This window comes from Strix aluco, chromosome 17 (genome assembly GCF_031877795.1).
Source record: "Strix aluco isolate bStrAlu1 chromosome 17, bStrAlu1.hap1, whole genome shotgun sequence".
NCBI classification, from domain to species: Eukaryota; Metazoa; Chordata; class Aves; order Strigiformes; family Strigidae; genus Strix; species Strix aluco.
Window position 1 is genome coordinate 2,041,221 of NC_133947.1, and position 16,171 is coordinate 2,057,391.

At 58.3% G+C, this 16,171-nt stretch overlaps 1 protein-coding gene across 1 annotated transcript; it reads right to left on the reverse strand.

Moving 5' to 3' along the window:
* Positions 1-11,920: 11,920 nt before the first annotated feature.
* On the reverse strand, positions 11,921-16,170 carry SOX18 (SRY-box transcription factor 18; the record flags this gene model as incomplete). The annotated part of the gene is made up of 2 exons (XM_074843102.1): positions 11,921-13,973; positions 15,819-16,170. Coding segments are annotated over 2 exons (1,203 nt in total), but the record flags the coding sequence as incomplete, so codon positions are not given.
* Between the last annotated feature and the right edge of the window lies 1 nt (position 16,171).

A 16,171-nucleotide genomic window follows, 5' to 3' on the forward strand; every position in this document is an offset into this window, starting at 1 on the left:
GGCGGGACCGGGGTGCTCCGGAGAGCCAGAGGAGCCATGTGGGGTGGGGAGCAGCACCCCTACTGCGAGTCCCTTGCTGGAGTTTGGGGGGGCTCTTGCCTGCTCCCCAGGACTTCGGGGTGTGGGAATTAGAGATGATCTGCACCCCCCTCCTCGCCTGCTGCCCCCTCTGCGGTCAGGGCTGCAGCCGGCCGGCGCCGAAGGCGTGTTTGCCCCACAAATGGGGGGAAAAGGGCTCATTGACCCCACGCACAGGGGGAAAGGGCTCGTTTGCCCCACGCACAGGGGGAAAGGGCTCATTTACCCCATGCATGGGGCGAAGGAGTGGCAGCACGCCCCGGCTACCCCCCCATAGAAGGGGATGCTCCCAGAGGACTCGACGGGACCCTGCTCCCTCCTTCCCACGCTGCCGCCCCACTTGTTTTCCAGAGAGGAAACCAACAACCTTGCTTTTTTTTTTTTTTTTTCCTTTTTTTTTCCTATTTTTTTTTTCCTTTTTTTTTTTCCTTTTTTTTTTTTCCCGGTGCGTGTGTGGAGCGGCGGGGCCCAGCTGGGGGGCCGTGGCGGCGGTGCCGGGTGCCGGCGGGCGCCAGGTGCCGGCAGGACGGCGCGGGAGGTGCCCGTCAGCCATGGGGGGACAATGCTGGTGACGGCCCGCAGCGCTCGCGGCTGTATTGTGCAAGCGAGGAGGAGATGGATGAAGGTCACATCCTGCCACTCTTCCGATGCCCGGCACCAGGAAAAAGCTGTGCTTTGTAAATATAAAAATAAACAACAAACTCTTTCCCCCCATTTACCACCTTCCCCCCTCCCCGAAGAAAACAACAACAGCCCCGGCGGTATCGCAGCCACCTGCTCGGGGAAGTGATTTTTCATATAGACAGGAAACGGGGGGTCTAATTAAATCTGGGGTCAAGAACATAAAGGGAGAACGAAGTTTATTTAGGAGTCCTCAAGCGGGGCTGGTGGGGCAGTAGAGGGATGCTCAGCGGGGCTGTGGGTGCGTGTGTCTCCGTGGGACGGTGTTTTGGTGGGGCTGGGAGGGACCCTGGGGGTATTTTGGCCCCGGGGTGGGTTGCAGGGTATCACCTTCCTCCTGCCAGAGGGTCCAGTGTGCCACGGGGGATGGTGGGGGCAGCTCGGTCCTCACCGGGGCTGGGATGTGCTGGGGGAGTCCCCACCATCCCCATCCCCTCCACGGGTGGAGAAAGGGGCCCGGGGAGCATCACGCTCAGACCTACAAGAGTGTCCCCAGCCTTCAGCGAGATCATATGAGGTTCCTGTTTCACAAGACGGAGGATGGCATTTCCATTGTGCTCGCAGGGGATGTGTTGCAACGGGGCAGCCGCTTCCATCCTTTGTCCTCCTCCCCGCAGAGGAGGAGTCTCAGCCTCTGCCAGGGTGACCCGTCACACCCTGGCCCCCCCCCTCAGCCACCAAATTCAGCTCCGCTGGCCGCGTCAGCCCTCCCCGGTGGGGCCCTGCCGCGGGCATCACCGGCACCGTGGGCATCACCGGCACCGCCACCGCTCTCCAGCTCCCAAGGTGCCTCCTTGCTGCCACCACACCGGGTGCCCTCGGCCGGGGGGTCCCCACCGGGTGTGGGGACACGCCATGAAGGTGCTGCCCAACCTCGAGCCCCTCCCGGTGCTGATCCCGGGGTGCCCCGGCTGCCTCCGCTGCAGGGCTCCTGCCTAATTTTCACAACCAATTAACAAATGAGGGGCTGACCCCACCAAAGCCCAACTGTGAATCCCTGGGCGCTGGTGGCAGCCCCAGCTCCCCTGGGATGATGCCACCATCCCGGCCCCGCTCCCCTGCCCGCAGCGGGCAGCTGCCTGCTTTTAGGAAGCTCTGCCTTTGGGTCGGGCGCTCCCAGCCTGGACCCGCTTTCTATTCCCCAGCCGGGGCCCAGTGCGCTGAATATAAAGTAACACGGCATTGTTACGAAAAATAATTAAAACCCAACAAAAAGGCGAGCAGCAGCTGGAAGGGCGAAATCGGAGCAAGGCGGGCTGGCAGTAACCCTTTGCGGGGCCACGGGGCAGGCAAGGCAGGCAGGGCAGGCAGGGCACTGGCATCCTGCATCCCAGCTCTGCCGCTGGTGCCCGCGGGAGTGGAAGGGGAGGTGATGGGCTCGAGGTGTCCCCGCGCAGACCGTGGGCAGGATGGGGACGGCTCCCCGTGGGCAAGGGGGGACTCGTGCTCTGGGGGACTCATAAAACAATGGGATTTTGGCTCAGGTTTTGGGGGTGCTGCGGGGTGGCCTGCTCCCTAAATCCCTGCTGGAGGATGCGATGTGCAACCTGGGGACCGCTCAACCCGGGGGCTGCCCATCCCCATCCCCACCCAGGGTCCCTTCTGCGACCACCGACAGGACACAGGTGCCACAGGCCGGTGTCCCCTCCCTGCCACCAGCATCCCACCATGGAGCGGGGTACCAGGGGCGGTGGCAAGGAGACGAGGACGTGTTCCCCAGCTGCGGGCCTCGCTCCAGCTGGGCGCTGTTTTGTAAGGACTCCTGGGCCTCTGCGGCACAGAGATAAGCCCAAGAATTCACCGTCGGTTCCAAATATCCCGTCCGCTTCCTCCCGCCGTCCTCGCCGCCGCTCCAGCCCGCTTGTCTCATTTCCGCAGCAGCGTGCTGGGGAGAGCCTTCCTGTTTTCCCCCCGGCCCCGGGGCGGCGGCGGGGGGCTGCGGGGCGCGGGGAGGAAGGGCAGGACAATGGGTGCAGGCAGGGACGGGCAGCTGCCCGCCTCCCAGGCTGGGGGGGTTGTGCTGGGGGTTGGGGGGTTTCCTCGGTGGGCTGGGATGGGGGCAGGCGGGTGACAGGTGGCAGTGGTGGGGATGTGGGGCTGAGCTGAGATTGCGGATGGGGTTTCTTTCCTTTCCTTTTATTATTTCTTTTTTTTTCTTTAAGGCTTTTGCTGTAAATCAACCCAAGCTCCTTGCAGAGTATCTCTGCCCGCACACACACCCACCCCCCGCCCTTCCACCTAGGCATCACCCTGGCATGAGAACGGGGCTGGAGCCAGGTACCACAGCTCAGCCCAACCACGGTGGAGAAAAGCCCTGGGTGGGGGGACCCTGCCCTCCATGAGGAGATGAACCCCCCACCCCAGAGCTGCTTTTTAGGGTCCTTCCAGTAAAACCACCCACCACAACCCACCAGCCACAGCGTGGGAGAGCAGCATCCCCACAGGCCTGTCACCTCCCAGGGGCCGCGCCGCGGGGTGGGGGGCCGGGAGGCTGCTCCCCCATCCCAAACCGCAGCTGCAGGAAAAGAGGGATCTGCTTTCGGGCTTTGCTCACTCCCAGCCCAGCATCCTCCCGCCGCAGGTGGGAGCGGCCGGTGAGCAGCCCCGCGTCCCCCAGCTTTTGGGGAGGGGAGAAGACTTTTGCCCCCCAGTTCCCGGGCCGAGTGTGAGTGTTTACTCGCTGCCTTTCTCACCGCTCGCAGCGTGGCAGGAGTTATTCAAAGGCGGGCGGAAGCGAGCGCAGCAACTGAAACAACAATGAAAAGGAAACGGAGCTTGAAAAATTCTCCGTTCATAAATCAACTGAACTGCAGGTGATCCCTGGGCAGAGCGAGCCGAGGAAAAGACACGGCTCGGCACGGCCGGCAGCTGGGCGGCCCCCAGCCCCCCCAGACAGGGATGGGGGGGTGGTCAGGGTGGCCCAGAGTGGTTCTGGGGGATGCTGGGGTTGGTGTCCACATCCCCAGGGCTGCACATTGGGGCAGGTGAGGTGCAAGTATCGCTGGGTTAATTTTTATTATATAGAAGCAAATCTGGGTGAGAGGGGCCAAGCTGTGCCGGGTGGAGCTGCTTTCTGTGGCGGGGCTGGTGTCACACACACATGTACAAGCACACGCACACGCACACACACATGTACACACACATGTATGCACACACGCACACACCTCCCGGACCAGGGAAAGGCAGAGAAACGCAGCCAGTGTGGGGATGGGATGAGGCACAGAGACCCTGCCGCAGCCCCTCGGGGCCAGCAGAGCGGGGAGATGGGGTTATCATGGTACTTGAAGGGGTGCAGAGCAGTCCCCCGGCTCTTTCTTCACCTCCTCTGCAACTTCACGCTGCTTTTTGAGGGTGAAACGCATCGTTTTTGAAGCAGAGGAGCCAACGGGGTGCGGATGAGCACGGGTCCAACCGTGGCCATGCTACGGGAGACACTGGGGTTAACGGGAGATGATCCAGGGCTCTCAGAGGCATCGGGCCATGGCTCCTCGCTGGGATCTCGTAAAGGCTTTTTCCTCCTTAGGAAAAGGAGCTGCTGTCTTGGGACGGGCTCTTCGGCGCTGGCAGCATCCCTGTGCGGGCAGGGGGTGGGCACAGGCAGAAAACATCTCCCCCCTCCAGCCAGGTCCTGCAGCAACTTGCTTTGGGTAAGATGGGGACCAGTTTGGACAAACCCAGGTCTGCCCTCCTCGCTGCTCCCTCTCTGCCAGCCCCCATGAGCTGAAACCGGACCTTGGGGACACTGAAAAGCTGCTCGTGGCTTTGGGACCGGTGGATGGCCCCAAGGACCAGGCTAGCGGCAGCAGGCTGAGCCTTACAGCAGAGGAAAGGATCCGGTCGTGGTCACCGTGCTGGGAAAACCAGGCAGGATTGTGTGTCCCCCTCTCCCGCTATCCGTCCCCCCCCTTCCGCAATTTCCCTGTCATCTTGTCTTTTGGCAGAGCTGGAAAACTGGGAGACCACCGTAAATAAATCCTGTGTCTTTAAGCCATTTTGTACAGTACAAGAAAACGCACTCGTTGAATTACAGCTTTTTAATCAAATACATGTAACCATGTCACTTAAAGTGCTCGCGAAAAGCAGGGAAAAAAAAAAAACCAACACAATTGGAAGAGCACGATATTAAAACCAGCTGCTTGCTTACCCCCACCACAGTTAATAGTTTTTGAATGTTCTGAATGAGAGAGAAACCAGAGCCAAGCTCCACTTTCATGTCCATCTTTCTGATCAAGCCCTGTCAGACGGGGGGAGCCGGGCAGCCTGGCACAGAGCGGTGGACACTGGAGGGCTGCACTCGCCTCTCTTGCCACTTCTCCCATCCCCACGGGCTTTCTCCCCACGGTGACGGGGCTGTGGGAGCCCGTGGTCTTCCGGCAGGCAAAGCAGCGCAGCCCGGCTGGGACCCAGCCTGGAGATGTGAGCACAGGTTGCCCAAGCCCTGCAGAGGTGAAGGATGCTGCCCTGGGACATCACCACTGCGTTGCATGTCCATCCCCCCCCGCCCCCACCGCCAAGTTCAACCCAACTCAACCTCCTGATGCGTCTTCTTGCAAGTTGGCATCGCCGCTCGTCCCCCGCGGGTGCCGAGGCGCCGCGGTGCCCGCAGTGTCCCTTCCTCTGAGCGTGCCGGCACGGTCCCCCGTGCCACGGCCCTGTGCCCCGCTCCCTTGGGGCACACATGCCAGGACCACCTCGACGTCTACCTCCGGCCTCGCTGGCCACCGACCCCCCCCGCCCCCAGCACAGCCTGCCAACCACCCCGAGCTGTGCGGTTCCCCCGTAACATGGACCAACGCTCATTAAGCGAGAGGCAGAGACCACCAAATATGTCAAAACACACTTAAAATTTATTGTTTCATACCATACGTTTGAGTCTCTTGAACGCCGGCCAGTGTTTCTCCCTCTCCGCGATGGGGCCTATCTGCTGTCACCGACGCTTCGCGTATATGTATAGCCCGCTTGCTTTCTGTCTTTTTTTTTCTTCACCCCCTTCTTTCTTTAAATGAAAAATACAAACAATTGATGGAAAATGTACATTTGTTCCATATGGGACGGTCGGAGCGTGGAGAGGAGCCAGGAGAGTCATTTTTAGGCAGACTCCTCTCTCCAGCGGATGGCTGGATGGCTTCCCAGAACGGCCCCGCGCGGCCTGGCCTGACTCTCCTGACGAGCCTCAGACAGTCTGTGACGTTCCTGTGCTGGCGGGGGGGACATGATTCAGCTCCCTGCCAGGCTCAACCCTCCTGGGGCTGCTGGCCACAGGAGGAGGGAGAGGTTTCCACCGAGACCCCTGCAACATCCCAGAAGTGCTGAGCTTAGTTGTGTGGGAAGTGATGGGGAGACTTGCCTTGTGTGGAAGGTTGAGTTAGGCTGGTTGGGTTGAGTTGGGTAGGATAAGTTGAGTTGGTTGGGTTGTGTTTTGTTAGGTTGGTTGGGTTGTGTTGGGTAAAGTTGGTTAGGATGGGTTAGGTTGGTTGGGTTGGGTTGGTTAGGCTAGGCTGGCTTGCCTTCAGTTGGGTTGGGTTGCCTTCAGTTGGGTTGGGTTGTCTTCGGTTGGGTTGGCTTATTTTGGGTTGGATTGCATTACATTGAGTTGTGCTGGGTTGGTTTAGGTTGTACTGGGTTGGTTTAGGTTGGGTTGGGTTGGGTTAGGTTGCATTGTATCGGTGGTGTTGGTTGTATTGGGTTGTGTTGCGTTGAGTTGGGTTGTACTGGGTTGGGTTGGGTGATCTCTGGAGAGCATGTCCAATCCTCCCCTGACCCTTCGGGTGTATCACAGCATTGCTGGCTCAGCTCAGGAGAGCAGCCCGCATTGGCTCTCATCGAGGTCTGTGGGGCTCAGCTCGGCTGAGAGAACAAACCCCCAAAACCCCCAAACTCCCCCCATGTTGGGTGAACAGACAGATGGCGTGGGGCTGGGGACTGTGGGGCCAGAGGCTGGTGGTGGCCCCGAGGCAGGGGGAGGAACGTGAGGGCTCGTGGAGGCAATGCTGGGAGCTGGGGGACCACAGCCAGAGCTCCATCGTGATGGAGAGGTTGAACTTTGCATTGAAACTCTAAAAAAAATGACTTTTAGGCTGCGCAGACTTTCCAGGGCACATTAAGGACTCCTTGCTGGCTTATTTTCTTTTCCTTTCACAAAACCTGCAATATTTATAATACCACGGCCCCAACTCCCTGCAGGCAGCTGCCTTCCTCTGCCTGCAGCCTCCCAGCACCTAGGGCTGCCGCTGCTCCGCTGCTGGGAAACTGCTGGGGACAGAACTAGGGAGAGCATCCATCATCACCTCGCGTTCCTCTGCCACCCGGCCGGCCACTCCGGGCATGACCATGGAGGAAATGGTGCCTTTCCTGTCCCGCAAGGAGTGTTGAGATTTTCAAACATTTCCTTTCCCAAACTGGCTGCAAAAAAGAAAGTTGGGGAAGGTTTGGGAACTTTTCTTCTGCTTGGTCAGGAAAGGTTGTTCTGGGAACATTTGAAACCTTTCTTCGCATTTCAACCTTTTCCCTTTGGTTAACCTCTACAATGTATATTCAGTGATTCTGTGATTAATGTTCATGATACTACATCCATTAATTTTTTTATAATACTGTTACATCTCAGTGGTTTGCCTCCCATTTAAGAAAAATGGAAACTTTTTTTTTTTTCCAATGCTCTTTTTCTCAAGTCAGGAAATGTTTTGGAGCCGTTTCCCACAAACAGGTTTGGTTTTGATAAATCTTTTTTTTTTTTGGTGGAAGAGGGGAAAAAAAAAAATCCCATCACTAGCTCTAGAGCAGCTGCTGGGTGCTACCGGTGGGGAACCAGCACCAGCAGCATCTTCCCGTTCCCACCGTGTCCCCCCACAGGGATGTGTGGTGGTGAACCCCCAAAATACATGGACTGAGAAGCTCTAGTTCCCCCTTAATGTCCCAGCTGGGATGACTTCACCGAGGCTGCGTGTCTGTGGGTGTGTGTCGGCATTCCCCCCTCTCCAGTCCTCTCTGGGCCAGGACGGCTCTGGCTGCCCCAGCGGGTCCCTCTCGGTCCCGGTTCCGCCGCAGCTTCAGCAACGGGAGGGTAACCCCGTACTTGGCACTGGTGAGGCAGCACCTCAATTACTGGGTTCAGTTTTGGGCCCCTCACTCCAAAAAGGCCATTGAATGACTCGAGCGTGCCCGGAGAAGGGCAACGGAGCTGGTGCAGGGTCTGGAGCACAGGTCTGATGGGGAGCGGCTGAGGGAACTGGGGGGGTTTAGTCTGGAGAAGAGGAGGCTGAGGGGAGACCTCATGGCCCTCTCCAACTCCCTGAAAGGAGGGTGCAGAGAGGGGGGATGAGTCTCTTGAGCCAAGGAACAAGCGCCAGGACAAGAGGGAATGGCCTCAAGCTGCGCCAGGGCAGGGTCAGACTGGCTCTTAGGAAGGATTTCTTTGCAGAAGGGGTTGTTGGGCGTTGGAATGGGCTGCCCAGGGCAGGGGGGGAGTCCCCATCCCTGGAGGGGTTGAAGAGTCGGGTTGACCCAGTGCTGAGGGATCTGGTGGAGTTGGGAACGGTCAGTGTGAGGTTCATGGTTGGACTGGATGAGCTTCAAGGGCTTTTCCAACCCAGATGATTCTGTGATTCTGTGATTCTGTGAGCCCAGAGCTGCGTATCGCAGCCGGGCCGGCTGGCACATGCTGTTTTAATATTTGGGTGATGTCATCAAGTGCTCTATAATGCCGTAAAAAAAACAGAACGTCTATAAACCTGACCAGTGAACCTCCAGCAGAACACACACGTGCAGGGGTGTGCACACAGATACATGCACATGGATACACGCACACGTGCATGCACAGGGATGTGCACACACACACATGTGGATGTGCATGGAGACACACGCCTTCACACACGCAGGAACACGGCTGCACATGCGTACGCACCCGTGTACACACACGTGCATGTGCGATGTGCGGACGGATGCGCCTGTGGACGCACGTGCAGACTGATGGATGTGCGGAAGGGAACACGCACACACACAAACACACGCAGAGGTGCACACATGTGGCTATACACATGCACACGCACACTCGGCTGCACGCACATGGATACCCAGGGATGCACACAGACATTTCACAGAATCACAGAATCATCTCGGTTGGAAAAGCCCTTGAAGCTCCTCCAGTCCAACCATGAACCTCACACTGACCGTTCCCAACTCCACCAGATCCCTCAGCGCTGGGTCAACCCGACTCTTCAACCCCTCCAGGGATGGGGACTCCCCCCCTGCCCTGGGCAGATTCCTCTTGCCCTGGCAGTGCCTCCCCCGCTCCCGCCCCGGCAGCCATCCCGGGAAAGCCGGCAGGATGAGCCTGTCAGGTTTTACATATACCTGTCAAATATTTTCTCCATATTTCTGCTGTAACGACCTGCTAAGAGCCCCTTGCTCCTCCTCCTCCCCAGTCTAAAACCATCAGGCCCCGAGCTTTGGAGAGATTAAGTCATAAAAATCGGAAGGGGCTGTGTAGTAACAGCCCCGGCCTGAGCCATAATGGCAGTGAAATCATCCCCAAACTATTTCAGCCCCGTCCATTTCCAGTCCCACGTCACACCTGAGCCACCGGCACGCAGCAAAATAAACCGCTGGTGGATGGTTTCCTGGCCCCAGCGCGGCCATACAGGGATGGGGGCAGGGAAAGGAGGCGATGTTAAAAATAAAAAAGGCTCTCCCGGTGCTCGGGGCTGGTCCCCGTGCCCGAGCAGAGCAGGATGCGTCCCGGCCGGGCTGAGGGACTGCTGAGCTCCCGCCGGCATGGCTGGAGGAGCCCGTCCCAGCCCCAGCCAGCTTTTCTGCCCCGTGGTTTGTGTTTTTTTGCTGAGCAAACCCCCACGGCCAAATAGCCAAAGTCAAGTGAAACGGGGAGATAGTGGATTCAGCATCAAATCGAACACAGCTAATTAGTGGTGTGGTGAAAGCTCGTCAGGGAGCCAGCACCCCTTCCAGGGTCTGCCCAGCTCCTGGCGGAGCCGGACCAGCCCCGGTGCCAACCAGCCCAGCCAAACCCAGGGTTTGGAGAGGGCCAGATCCTGTCCTGGCCACGGTTAAAACGTGATGCCGCAGCCCCGATGCTGCAGGAAGGCGCCTGCCCAAACCGCTGCCAGCTCCGTACCAGCCTCACGCTGCCCGCTCAGAGGCAAGGCTGGAGGAACAGTCCCAGTTTCAGACACTTTTTGATGCATTTGATGAGAAAATGATGAGTTTAGGTGAAAAAGGCTGGGCGAAACACCGAGCCATGGGAGGAGGCAGCATCCCCCGGGGTCTGGCACGGGTCCTTCTGCCTGTTATCTGACCCAAACCTGCGCTCCTGTTTTCTTCCTCTGTCCTTTCCCTTCTTTCTCGTTTCCCCATGACCTGGGGTAGGGCTGGCCAGTGAGACGGGGCAGCCACGCATTGTTCACAGCCTCAATTACAATTAGGCTTTATTATTAATAAAAACACCCAGGGCTGAGTTAGGCAGGGGGGGTGGCAGGGCTCTGCCTGCTTTTGTGTAGAAGCAAGCCAGGGCTTTGCTGGCAAACACCATACGGTGTTAGAGCGATGCAGACCCGGGGAGCCAAAATTTGGTGCTGGGACTTGGTGACCTGGACACGGGTGGGCACAACAGGTCCCTGCAAACCCCCCCTGGCACCGCTCGGTGCGTTCGCACCGACGCAGCAGCCGTGGTTCCAACGTGCTGCAGCCCCGGTGCATTTACGGATGGGAGTGACCAGCCATCAGCCCGCAGTTTCCAGTCTGGTGCCCGCCCCAGCCCTGCGGCAGCATCGTGGGCACAAAGCAAAGAGAGCTCCGCTCCCCACCCAGCCCCACGGCAAAGTGACATTTTCAACGGTTTTGCAGCGCAGGTGCTTTGGGAAAGCTCCTGTCCGTGCCCAGCCACGCTCTGGGTGCCAGCGAGCACCCGAAACTGGGACACGCTGGACCCAAATTGCTCCAGAGCGAGGAACCGCAGCCAAAAAAACACCCCAAGGGTTTCTAGCTGTCCTCTGAGATCAGAGATGAGCTGGCACGGCCCGAGCCGTGGGGAAAGAAGGGAATTTCTGCTGGAGAAAAATGACTTAACGTTTCCTCCGCGATGCGATGGGCTGCCGGCTTCCCCCGGCACCGCGGGGCAGCTGGGCGAGGGCCGGCGTGCGCATCGCTCCTTTGAACAGCAGGAAGTGATCGCATCCTCGCCTGGAAGGTACCTGGAAGCTGGAAAATAAGTCAAGGCTTTCTTTTCTGCTCCCCCTAATCTCCTTCCTCCCAGGCCGCTTCGGGGAGCGGAGCGGGACGGAGCCTATAGACGGCTGCTTCCTTTCATAGTCATCGGCGGCGGCACAGGATGCTTCTCATTTGGTGTTGTGTTTGTTTGCTGCGGCGCGGGTTCTGGCACCCGCCGGGCGCCCGCCAGCCCTCCCGTGTAGGTAGTGAGGTCATTTTTCCATGTATTCCCCCTTTTTACATACTGTATATGGAAAGACAATGAAGCGCCTTTCTGGCGTTTAATGGGAACACGTCGCCAGCCCCCAAAGTGGTCCCGTTTATTAGCGCTTCACATTAAACAACAAAAAAAAGTGAGTCAGGATTTAGTCTTGTTAACACTAATGTGAATTTAATTTAGGAGAAGCTTGAAAATTAATGTCATTTGTTAAATATCCATTTCCCCTAAAAGGCAATTCTTTGCCAACAACAACAACAAAAAACCTCTTCTTCTATTCAATATTTTTTTTTTTTTAAATAGCCTTTTTTGGCGATATCAGCCTGGTTTAAATCACTCGGCGTTCAAGGAACGGATGCCACCGGGTTTTTATGCAACAGATTGTCATTTCTCCTTTTCACATTGAACAAAAAATACTGTAAATCATAAAGTGATTCATGGGAGGGGGATGAAGCTCCGGCAAAGCACCGGCGGCTCCAAGCGGGGCCCGGCCCGGCCCGGCAACGGCTCAGCAAGACCCAGCGGCTGCCGGAGCCGGGCCGCAGCCAGCGAGGGCCGGGAGGTGGAAGGGCTCCGGCACACGGTGGTTTCTTCCAGCTCTGAGGACTGGAGCGAAGGCGTCGGAGCAGCCAGGCTCTATTTTTGGGTGGTTTCATGGGAAAACGGGGTGAGCCGTGGGGACCACGCACCGATGCGCTGGCAAAATAATAACCACACCGAGGCTCGTTTCAGAGGAGGATATCACATGTTTTATTATATTTTAATCTGAGAACAGCTGCTTTTCCTGCAGAGCACATCTCCGGGCGGCACGGCGCAGTGCCGTAGGGTGGCCGCCGGCATCTCATCCCGCTGCCGGCGCTGCCGGAGCCGCCGTCCCGCGCCGAGCCGAGCCGAGCTCGCGGAGCCCGAGGCGGCTGACGGGGCGGGCGGGCGGCAGCCTGGAAATTAATACATTTGCCAGGTTGTCAAAACATTAATCAACGGATACAAAAATCTGGAAATGGTTGGGACAACATGTATTTGCGGAAAATATGTGTTCACACAACAAGCACACAAGATGGGAACAATTATATGAAGATGTTTTAATAATTAACCAGTATAAAACAGTTTGCTCTCCATACAGTTCTAGACAATAAAAGTGTTTGCAGTCATATTTTTCTTTTGTACAAAATTCCAGTCAATTGTTCCACAATATTTACATTGTCATTCCCTTTTCACAAAATATCTCCTTTCCCCCCCCTTTTTTTTTTTTTTTTAAATCCAGCTTTGCTACATAAATGCTTTAGATCTCATGGATATCCCTTGATTTATTTTTAAAAAGTCTAATAAAAAAAACCCAAAAGACATTAAATACCATTTTATATATAAAAATGCTTAGTAAAAATATAGTTTTGTTGCCCAATTAAAATATATTGCTGAGAATACAGTAAAAACTGTCCTAAAGCCCACCCCTAACAGGCGCCGACTCTTTAATGGCCCCGGCAAAGTCTTCCTAAAAGTTTTCCCCCCCGCCCTGCAAGTCCGCCTGCCCTTGGGTTAAATACTGAGGGCAGGTCGCTTCGGCTCATCCTGGTGGTGGTTGTTTCAGGCAGGATTTACTGGAATTGGTGTAAAAATGCCCTTTTGAGCTGGTGGGAGCTACGGCTACGCTCTGCTGAGGGCTGGAGCGCGGAGGGCGGCAGGCAGGGTAGTGCTTGGGAAAGGCGTCTATCTGTGTTATATAGTTATACGGTATATCAGTGAGTTCAGCATGGTTTGTCTCTAAAAAAAAAACCAAAATAAAAAAAACAAAACCAAAACAAAAGAAAGCGATGCATTTAATGAGATACTCTAAATATGATGGAGCTCGTGGTTAAAGGAGAATGGCTTTTTGTTTTTAGAGGAGAGTCGGGGCTCTCCCGGCGAGAGCATCGGGCGGTGGGGCCAACCTAACCGGTGATGCAGGGGCTATAGTAGACAGCGCTGCTGGCATCGGACAAGGCAGATATCAAGCTGCTCTCCTCGCAGGAGATGCTTCTAGGAGTCACTTTGGACAAGGAGACATGGTAAGGGAGGCCCGAGGCTTCGGGACGAGTCCTGCTCATGTTCAAATACTGGTCAAACTCGTTGCGGTCAACATCTGTCCAGAGCTCGGTTTGGTTCAAGTGATCCACGCTCTCCATGTGGTGGGCTTCGGGCGGGGGCGAGAGCTGGCCCAGGTGGGCGGAAAGCCCGTTCTGAGTTCCCGAGCACATCTGGTTGTAGTATATGCTGGAGGGATGGGGAGTCCTCATGGCGTCGGCCAAGTGCGAGGGGGTCTGCGCGTAGGGCACCGCCACGTCCCGCCCCATGCACTTCTCCTGGGGAAACTCCATCTGGTGATGGTGGTGGTAGCCGCGAAAGGGCATCATGTTGCAGTCATCCTGCATGTGCGGAGGGAAAAACGCCGGCTCGGTTTGTTCCAAGACATCCAAGGGAGACATCTCAGGAGTTGGCAAGCCATAGTTTTCAATATCCGACCCCATGGAGTGGAGTTCTCTGAAGTGGTTAAGTGGGGGAGGCTGGGGGTGGCCCGGCTGGCTGCCGCCATGGTGACTCATGCTGAAGTTGTCACTGCAAGGCTGGGAAAGGTTATGCAGGAGGATATTGGGTTCCATCCTCTTGATTTTCTTGGCTTGCTTCTTTCTCCTTGGGCGGTACTTGTAGTTGGGGTGATCCTGGAGATGCTGGATTCGCAGCCGCTCTGCCTCTTCCACGAAGGGACGCTTGTCGCTGGCGCTCAGCGCTTTCCATGACTGGCCTGGAAGGGGAAAGCGAAGCTCTGTGACACTGGCTCGGCCACCCGGTGCTGGCCGGGGCGTGGGGACACCCGGGGAGAGGGAGCCCTTGGGGTGGGAAGGGCTCCCTTGGACGGTTCGGTGCCTGAGCAGGGTCCCGGTGCTGACACGAGGAACAGCTGGGGAGCGGGAGCCCAAGCAGGGCTTGGGCTGTGCCCAGCGCTTCGGCACAGCGGGAGAATGGGGGTTCAAAGCCTGGGGGGGGGGCGCGGGAACCCCTTTGCCAGAGCTGAGGATTCTGCCTCCCGCTGCCCCTCGGCACAGCCCAGTCCCTGGCGTGCCTGCTTCCCTGCATCCCGCACCCACCGCCCCGCTCCTCTGCGGCCCCACTTGCCCACCCCCAATCCCCACACCCCGCAGCCCCGTATCCTGAATCCCACGTCCCCACACCCCGTGGCTCCGCATCCTGCTGCCCCATCTGGCCATATCCTGCTTCCCGTAGTCCCGCATCCTGCAACTCCCTCTGCCCATATCCTGCTTCCCGTGTTCCCACATCCCGCATCCTACAGCCGTGTATCCCGCATCCTGCAGCCCTGTATTCCATATCCTGCAGCCCCGCAGCTGCGTACCCCACAGCCCTGCCTCTCTGGCAGCCCGCAGCCCCGTTTCCCTGCATCTTGCGTACACGCAGCTCTGTCTCCTCACATCCCACGACCCACAGTCCCATATTCCCACATCCTCTAACACCAGATCCCGCAGCCCTCAATCCCGCAGCCCTCAATCTTGCAGCCCTGCATCCTTGCAGCCTGCAGCCGCATCCCTTCGTCCCACATCCCTACGTCTCGCATCCTGCAGCTCTCTAACCTTGCAGCTCGCAGCCCTGCAGCCCGCAGCGCCCCATCCTTGTAACCCAGCTCCTGCACCCCCATACCCTCGCAGCCTGCATCCCGCAGCCTTGCAGCGCACATCCCAACACCCTGTACCCCGTCATCCTGCATTCCCAGCCCTGGATCCCTGCATCCCAACACCCTGTACCCCTGCAGCCCACATTTCCAGCCCTGGATCCCTGCATCCTGCTGGCCTGGACCCCTGCAGCCCGCATCTCCAACCCCATAACCACCTATCCCTGCATCCCCAGCCCCGTACCCCCACATCCCTGCATCCGTAACTCCGCACCCCTGCATCCCGCAGATCTGGACTCTCACAGCCCACAGCCCCAGCCCTGCACCCCTGCATCCCGCATCCCTGCACTCTTGCAGCCTGCACCCCCAGCCCCGTATCCCCGTATCCCCGTATCCCGCATCCCTAACTTCGTACCCCTGCACCCCACAGCTCTCCACTCTTGCAGCCCACATCACCAGACCTGTACCCCCACATCCCTGCATCCGCAGCCCTGTACCCCCACATTCCTGCCTCCTCAGCCCTTTACCCCTGCATTCTGCATCCCTGCACTCTTGCAGCCTGCACCCCCAGCCCCGTACTGCTGTAACCCCACATCCCCAGCCCTGCACCCCGACATCCCTGCATCCCTAGCTCCGTATCCCCTTCTCCTGCATCCCTGGACTCTTGCAGCCCACACCCCCAGCCCCGTACCCCCACATCCCTGCCTCTCCAGCCCTGTACCCCCTCCTCCTGCATCCCTGCACTCTTGCAGCCAGCACCCCCATCCCTGTACCCCTGTAACTCTGCCTCCCCACCCCTGTACTCCCACATCCCTGCATCCCTAACTCCGCACTCCTGCATCCCTGCCTTCTCACAGCCCACACCCCCAGCCCCGTACCCCCGTAACCCTGCATCCCCACCCCGTACCCCCACATCTCTGCCTCCCCAGCCCCTCTCCCCCTCCTCCCGCAGCCCGTCCCGCTCACCCAGCATCTTGCTGAGCACGGCGTTGTGCAGGTCGGGGTTCTGCTGCGCCAGCCGCTTGCGCTCATCCTTCGCCCAGACCATGAAGGCGTTCATGGGCCGGCGGATGCGGGAATCCTCGCCGGCCTTGCCCTCGGCTCGCCCGGCCGGGGGGCTGTATCCATAGCCCGGCTCGGGGCTGGGCGTGCGGCTGGGGGCCGCGCCGGGGGCCGCGCCCGGGGCCCCGGGGCCGAAGGCGAAGCCGGGCTCGGGGCTGGGCGTGCGGCTGGCGGGGGAGGCGGCTCCCGGGGGGCGCGGGAAGGCGAGCCCGGGCTCAGCGGCCGGCACGGCGGCGGTGACCCATGAACAGTCGCCC